General features: G+C 41.9%; 1 protein-coding gene across 2 annotated transcripts in view; it reads left to right on the top strand.

Moving 5' to 3' along the window:
* LOC109521730 (MLLT6, PHD finger containing) overlaps nucleotides 1-8,524 on the top strand; it is a 35,553-nt gene that overhangs the window by 2,230 nt on the left and 24,799 nt on the right. For both annotated transcript variants that reach the window (XM_019879758.1, XM_019879759.1), the window contains exons 2-5: nucleotides 587-666; nucleotides 763-817; nucleotides 948-1,057; nucleotides 7,470-7,573. In XM_019879758.1, the coding sequence (XP_019735317.1) occupies nucleotides 587-666; nucleotides 763-817; nucleotides 948-1,057; nucleotides 7,470-7,573 (349 nt within the window). The remainder of the gene's footprint in view (nucleotides 1-586; nucleotides 667-762; nucleotides 818-947; nucleotides 1,058-7,469; nucleotides 7,574-8,524) is intronic.

Below are 8,524 nucleotides of genomic sequence, written 5' to 3'. Positions count from 1 at the left end.
ATATTTTTGTATTTTATTGATTGTGTTGTTACACGTGCATTTTGTCAACATACTTGCAGGTTCATAAAGGACATGTACCATGCTCATTTCCCAAATGAGGAATTTCTGTTATCAGGACAAATTGGACAGCGCAAACACGAGTCCGCACTAGAGAATATTTACTGTATTGTGAATTGTTTGAATATTATACATTCCGAACCGCTCGATCCTCACTAGGGTCGCGGGGGTGCCGGAGCCTATCCCAGCTGTCTTTGGGCAGTAGGCGGGGGACACCCTGAATCGGTTGCCAGCCAATCGCAGGGCACACAGAGACGAACAACCATCCACGCTCACACTCACACCTAGGGACAATTCAGAGAGTTCAATCAGCCTGCCATGCATGTTTTTGGAATGTGGGAGGAAACCGGAGCACCCGGAGAAAACCCACGCAGGCCCGGGGCGAACATGCAAACTCCACATAGGGAGGCCGGAGCTGGAATTGAACCCGGTACCTCTGCACTGCGAAGTCGACGTGCTAACCACTGGACTACCAGGCCGCCCTGTTTGAATATTAATGAAATTAAATTCAATTACATTTGTGTCTCAGCATGCTATGGCATCGTCCAGGTACCCACTGGCCCGTGGTTCTGTCGTAAGTGTGAATCACAGGAGAGAGCAGCGAGAGTGGTGAGTGTACCAACGCACAACATGAGAAGTGTTTCACTTTTCATGCTGAGATCAAAATAACTGAACTAAACTGAGCTCTTTTGTGTCCTTCCATAGAGGTGTGAGTTATGCCCACACAAAGATGGCGCTCTCAAGAGAACAGACAGCGGAGGTAAATATGGGACTTGGTTAGAACTCCCCTCGTGTTGGTGTCAGTCCCTTTTTTTTGCCTTATTAAATGCAAATTTTGATAAGAAAACAAACTTTTCATGCTCGCAATCTTCTGTCGTTGTCACCATCAGGTTGGGCTCATGTTGTTTGTGCTCTCTACATACCTGAGGTGCAGTTCGCCAACGTCCTCACCATGGAACCCATCATGCTACAGTATGTTCCACATGAGCGATACATGAAGGTATTGAAACACGTTTAGTCCTTAAAAAGAGGGTCCCAATTTTTAGTGCAGCATTCACAGCCTTTTGTAGTTATCTGCCATTTTTAGCCTGTTTGCAAGAATGCTGAACAAGATATCTTTGTAAACAACCCAACTTCTCCACAAATGCTTGGGAGACAAGTAGAAAGCATAGCTTGGTTCGCAATAGTGTGGCCATCTCTCACCATGAAGGTTGCAAGTTTGATCCTAAACTCCCCGTAAAAAACACATTGCTCCTCCTAAATCCAAGATTGAGCTTCGCGACGGATCCTCCTCTCCAGAACCCCTCAAAGGGAGACTGAGGAGTGTGACCCTCCTATAGCTGAAGCACCCCTAAGATAAGTGTAACCCTACAAATTAAGTAATTAACTCAATCACTGCCAGCCCAGATAAAGCGGGTCTTTGACTTACATAGCTAGCGATGGCAATGAATGAGTTACCACCCGAGTCTGCCCGTCCTGGTCCCATACGTTCAAACATGGCCGCCAGACACTCACTGTCAGACCACACCCCAAGGCCTGACCCCATAGGTGTTGACCCATGTCTGGGTGTGGCTCAGAATACAGTTTTGTTAACCAAAGGGCCTGTCCTATCCAGATTAGGGATGGACCGATTAATCAGGCACCTGCTGAAAAAAGCAGATTATGGCCCTTAAGACATGTTTGACGATTGTTTTTATCTTTATGTACTCCACTTATAGTTGTACACAAGTGATGCTGGTGTCATTAAGTATTACACATATATCTGTACTATGACCTTATGTCACAGGCCTCTATGGTGCTCCCAATTTGCCTACATTTCACCATGTGGCGTCTGAAAAGAATTATAGGTTTTGCATGTACAACCAAACTAAGTCTCCTCGGCTCTAAAAACATATTTAATATAAATATTGAGGTTTGGGGGGGAAGAAAATTTTCAAGAGCACCTGCACCATTGGCTGGAAACCATTCATTTGAATGAGAGCCGCAGCTGGTGCCTCGGCGTTCACCCGGCCCGGCGGTTGTGGCCTCCACCACGAGAGCGGCAGCTTCGGGCAGCCGACGAAGAGTGATGATAAGCCGTGTCACTTGCAACATCCCGGACGAGAGAGCGCGTGGATTGTTGTCGGGTCTGGCAGGCGCCGTATGATAAGCCGTGTCACTTGCAACATCCCGGACGAGAGAGCACGTGGATTGTTGTCGGGTCTGGCAGGCGCCGTAGGCGGCGGTGGAAATGTAAACAAAAGCGGGTCTGTCAAGCTAATGGCTAATATGGCTAGCCACTCAGACCACTGCTACCGAGCCTCTCTACCTTAGACGCCAGACACAGAACACACAAAACTGGTGATCTGAAACAATAGCTTGCAGGAAATCACTATGTTCGGAACTGTTGCATTTTATGAATCATGGAAACCCAGCGACGCGCTTAGAGTTTCCACGCTTCAGCGCGACTACTTGAGACAAAGTGCAGCACAAAGTGAAGTTTCATGGGCAGCATATGATGTCCAGAAATGCGCAGATGATAGTCAGGGTAGGTTCTTCAGAAAATGGATGGTTGGATGACAAACGCTCTGACACGGCACTGTGTCATTACTGTCATAATAGTAATTAAAACATGTTGGAATACAAGCTGCCACGACGTGTTGAAATGTAGCTATGGTGAGTGCTATTTTTAATCATTAGTTTTTATTTTGGTCCTTGAAAATGTCTTCGTAAGAAAAAGACTATTAGCACTGACGTGTTTAGAGTCTTGCTCTTTAGTTTAAAAATTGATGTGTGTGCAGTGTGCATTGTTGAAATGTCATAACTAAGTAAATCATTTTGATTGATTTATTCTTTGAATCATTAATATATTATACATATACAGTGAAACACTCCTGCGTACAGTCCTGCCATAATGCTCTCGACAATGTTTTAAAATTAGGAATGTTAAAAATTAATTGTTTGGGAAGTTAATTTCTATAGGTTGACAGCTCTGTGAATGTGATGCGGTTCAAAATTTTGGTGCAATTAACTTTAGTGTAGGTGGAATCAAGCCAAAAAGTTGGGCGCACCAGTGCAAAGGGTTAGTCACGAGCCCTGTATTCTTAAATAGAATTGATAAGGTAATCCTATGGACCTGTCATTCAAAACAAAGCAAATCTTATTTTTGACAAGCAATGCTTAAGTGAGCAACGCAAGTTGTGCAAAGAATTGACCTGGATGTCACTGTTTTATACACAACCTAATGTTCCAATTTGTTAAAATGTGTCAAATATGACATTCAACTACTGGTAACACAAACACACATATGACAAGTATTCATGTCCTTATAAATTTATTAAACATCTGTACACACACACACACACACACACACACACACACACACACACACACACACACACACACACACGAAGTTGACTCTCGCACAGCCTGGTCCTTCTTCCCCACGAATAGTGAAAATCTGTTGATAATTGACGCTCTGAAATGCATTGGGGCTGGGTGGACCTATTATATGTATTATATAGATTTTTCAATGAATTCGATGATTAATCGGTAATCGGTATTTTTTTTCTGGTAAAAGTCGGCATCGGCCGTTCCCTAGTCCAGATAGTCAATTTTTCACCTACAAGCTCACTTTATGCAGTTTTTTTTTTTCCTCAAGAAAATGAAAATGTAATTTCAAATCACATCAGTCTGTTATGCAGCAGTTGGTAAATAACTAGTTGCCCCTGGAATGCCCTTTTACGTTGCCAAAATCAACCCGCCACCATGTCTTGGCGTGACAGCGTCAGAATTGGAGATGATATTCGCTGTAGAGCTGGTGTGGACAAAAGAATGTACCATATGGTAAAGGCCACAATCCCCAAAATCGATTGCTGTAATGTACAGAAAGAAGAAGCTGCATTCATTATCGTGAATTGAATGCGGGCAGATTCATTTCACCGAAACAGAGTAGGTACTCGATTAAACGGATTTTGGATTTTTCAAATTAATTTTAAAATTTTTGCGTGAATGTGACATCCGAGCGCTATCCAAATTTCAAAAGTCAATAATAAAATATTTGACTTCATTATTTGATTTAGGGCAGGTACTCAGGTCCTCCCACATTCCCCCAAAAAACTGACAAAAATGAACCATCTGCAAGGTTGAATTATTACGATCACCACAAATGCCAGCACTGGAGGACAATAGGTTGCTTGTTTTGTAAATATTTGGGAGTTGATTTGCATCTTGTTTTTCCACAACACACTTTGGCTCCTGTGGACCTTTTGCAACAAAACATTGAGGATGTATGTGATTACGATTAAATTTTCTTTACAATTTCAAGCGCTTGGCCCAGTTTGCAGGAGGAAAAAGGATCTGCATCATGATTATGCACACCTTGATATCATAGATGGCAATTTTCCGCGGATCCGCGGAAATCCGCCGTTTTAGTTCTTAAATTGATCATTTTTGTGAATCGTCTAAATCCGTTGAGAAAATTTTAGGGGCGGTCAGGTACCTTATCGTCGAGTTTTCACGAGCTCTCCCGAACAGTCTCTCCGTTTTCCGTTTGTAAACAGCCCTGCGATTGGACGTGTATGAAAGCTTCAACTAATCAGATCACTGAAGGCATTATTTGTTGCGGAAGTCTTAGCTCGATTATATACGGCCCAGCGATTGGTTAACTACAAGCGCTTGGACCAATTAAATTGCATGTAACATATTGTTTTACATGATTCATGGCGGCCTGTTCGTCTCGCAAATTCATTGTTCTGGGATCGTTTTGAGCGGAATTATGAAATTTTTGACGAAAGATCAGGAGTCTTCAATCCTAGAAATTGACTCAAATGTCAAGAATAAATTCCGATGAAACTGGCTTGACAGAAAAGTCACTGTAAAGGTTAAAATTGGTTCCAAGTTCGACGAAGTTACAGAAGCTCTTGGACAATTTTTGAAGAAACCAGACGTAGCAGGCAAAGATTATTGTGTATATTGGAGTAACTTAATTAACTATGGCTTCCGTGGATGCGTGGCACTGACAGATCATGCAACAAAAGTGAAAAAACATGCTGACAAAATCACCATTCGACGGAGCAATTATTCTTTGGGATCGGCATTTTTCAAACAAACTTAGTCAGCGGATACAACTAAAGACGTTACTGTATGAGGTAAGAATCAACAGCTTTTTATCACATTTACACAACACTTTATGAATACAAGTCATGAACAAATCTTAAATATGGCAGGGAATGTGTTTACTTTTTTAGTTTTGATTTTGAGCAGCAAATCTGGAGTTACATATGCTCACCAGGAATGCATAAGCAAAATTGCACAACTTTTCACTTGAAAGAATAGTGGCGATCTTGGGATTTTTTTCTGTTCAATTTTCAAATAGTGTGTAAATTCAATACACTTTATCTTCAGCATGTTTAGTGCCACTTTTATAAGTAACCACGCCCCCGGCCAGGCCACGCCCCTTCCGCTTTTTTCATCACTCGCCATTGCCATCTATGTGATGTGCAGTAGGTTCTCAAACTTTCTTCCAAGTACCACCAGAATGACCAACATTAAATTACTGTAGTGTAGTGGGCCCGAGTCTTCATCAAAAATAAAGCTGAGCATTTATTCTCAAAAAGTATATTTTATATTCTTGTAAACCACTGTAACATTATGTACAGTTCCAACAGTAACACTATGCTTAAATATATAAAAATTAATAAACAGTACATTTTTTAAAAAATTGAAATGTATTGCACACAAAAGTCAAATTAAGAAAAGTACGTCAATAAATGTTTCAAACAAAACTACTTTGAAAGTTGAAATTCAAATGTATTCAATGTAAAAGTGCAATGTAAATATACTGTGAAAAAAATGAATGGACTGAATTAAAAAGAAACGGGGTTAGGATCATTGATCAGAATTACTGATCAAGGATGTGTACCTCCTTAGGTCACACCCTCACACAAATGTCCGTACATTACCGGGTGGTCGAATAAGCGTTGAAGATTATCTTTCTTGTAGTTGGGAAATGTGCTTTTAAATGAAGATAAGGACAAAATATTTACTTGCCCACTGATTGTGCTCACAGTTTAAAAGATTTAATCGACTTTTTTTTAAAAGGCCCCAGGGGAACTCCTGCTACCATAATCTTTCAAGTCTTTTTTAAGTTTATTCTGACTGTTAGTTATACTGCTGTGGTTTCCGTCTTTTGACACATTGAACTATTTCGGTGGTGGGTTTTTTGATAGCTGGTAAAGGAATTAAAAGCATAGTGCCCATCTCCATCCAAACTAGCTCATTCAAACATTGTACTTTTCAGAGAAATCAAAACAAATGCTGACACTGGCTCTGCGTTTGCATGTAAATCTGCACAAAGGAGTGTTGGAGGGCCAGTTTCATATTACCGTGTCAGCTATAATAAATCGCAGGCAGGTTTCTCCTGTCGGTGCCATTCAGCCATAGATTTGCATTCTGCATTCCTCAACAACATTAGGATGGATGGTGAAAACTTGAGGAGCCACTCTTCCTTTTACAGGGCTGCTGTGGCAATGTCTGCAGCCTTCCTCCGTTTCAAAATCACTGTCCTTTGAGGGTAACTTAACCCCCTCCGCCCTCCCCCTTTACACAGCCCGTTCAAGGCGGGAATACTGAACCATTTTTTAAGCCTCCCCACTTTTGTACTAAACACACACAGGGACCAAATGAGGGGGGCCGAATGTTAAACCGACACTGGAAGTATTCAAAGCACTGAATCAACCGCGTAATGATGTGGTCATTTTTATGACAGTCTCACTAAATCTCTAATGCGTAAAAAGTGGGGTTGTGCTGGGTCGAGCAAGACTGAGAGACTGGGGGACAAAGGCTGCAACAGAGGCAGAGGCTAAAAGGTAAAGGGCCTGCCATTCCTTTGTTCTGCACCTGTTTTTCGGCCTCATTCACCCGACCAGTGTGCCCCACTCACTGCGGGCAAAACAGAGTGGGAAGTCCACACAGTAAACCCAGAAGGAACACATATCCTAACGATACTTAGCATCGCATTGCAGATTTCCATCACTCCTACCTCATCTCTTAGCATTATTAGTCGTTGGGTACAGTACCAACAAAAGGTTTTTACCAAAGTGGATTCACAATGGAATAGGAAAAAAAAGGCTTTTTTTTTTTTTTTAAGTGTGTGAATGCCATGTGGATTTTTCACAGTTTCAAAGGCAATCGTTTGCTGGGTCACAGCAGTGCACAACAAATTGGGAAAGCTTTGCAAAGCCACATGTGCTCTATTGACAAGCATTATTAGCTGGAAGAGGCCTTTTAGCTTCTGTTTGACCTAACCCCATTAGCACTGGTGCGATACATGCCAATATTCCGCTCATTAAAAAGTGTTCCTTCAGTGTCGAATGCTTGAATGGATTGTAAAAGGTCTCATTGGTCGGCTCTCCGTATCATCCTTTGCCCAGACATGTTACATCTGTGAGGACCACGGCAGAGAGAGCAAGGCAGCATGCGGTGCGTGCATGGCCTGCAACAGACAGGGCTGCAGACAAGCTTTCCATGTCACCTGGTAGGTGGTCATGAGCATGCGTGTATGTGCGGCTCCAAAAATGTTTCATATTAATTTTCACGTTGATGCACACAGACGCCTCACATGATGCAGAGTCACAACCAGTCTCTTCAAAATGCTGTTATTCTTACGTTGCAGCAAATATTTAGCAATAATATTCCAATGATAAATGCTTTAGCTCACTGGTGTCAAACCTAAGGCCCAGGGGCTAGATCCGGCCCATGACATCATTTAGTGTGGCCCACAAAGACAAATCATGTGTGTCGACAACAGTTGTTTCAAGCAACACCGAGATTGAGATGGGATTTGTTAGCAATCCCTCCGCCCCCTTCAAATAAATTTAAAAATAGCTGAACAATAATTGACTGGCTTCTGATTGCAAAAGTAGTTATCCATCCATTTGTTGTGTATATGTGGTAATAAAAGGCGCCCATACATTTTTACGAGTTCACATTTTCATACATGGCAATTTTCCGCGGAACCGCGGAAATCCGCCGTTTTATTTCTTAAATTGATAATTTTTGTGAATCGTCTAAATCCGTTGAGAAAATTTTAGGGGCGGTCAGGTACCTTATCGTCGAGTTTTCACAAGCTCTCCCGAACAGTCTCTCCGTTTTCCGTTTGTAAACAGCCCTGCGATTGGACGTGTATGAAAGCTTCAACTAATCAGATCACTGAAGGCATTATTTCTTGCGGAAGTCTTAGCTCGATTATAAACGGCCCAGCGATTGGTTAACTACAAGCGATTGGACCAATCAAATTGCATGTAACATATTGTTTTACCTGATTCATGGCGGCCTGTTCGTCTCGCAAATTCATTGTTCTGGGATCGTTTTGAGCGGAATTATGAAATTTTTGACGAAAGATCAGGAGTCTTTAATCCTAGAAATTGACTCAAATGTCAAGAATAAATTCCGATTGGACTGGCTTGACAGAAAAGTCACTGTAAAG

The sequence above is a fragment of the Hippocampus comes genome, unplaced genomic scaffold (assembly GCF_001891065.2).
Source record: "Hippocampus comes isolate QL1 unplaced genomic scaffold, H_comes_QL1_v1.1 scaffold158, whole genome shotgun sequence".
NCBI lineage: Eukaryota > Metazoa > Chordata > Actinopteri > Syngnathiformes > Syngnathidae > Hippocampus > Hippocampus comes.
The sequence above is the reverse complement of the archived record's forward strand: the minus strand, read 5'-3'. Positions and strand labels throughout refer to the sequence as shown.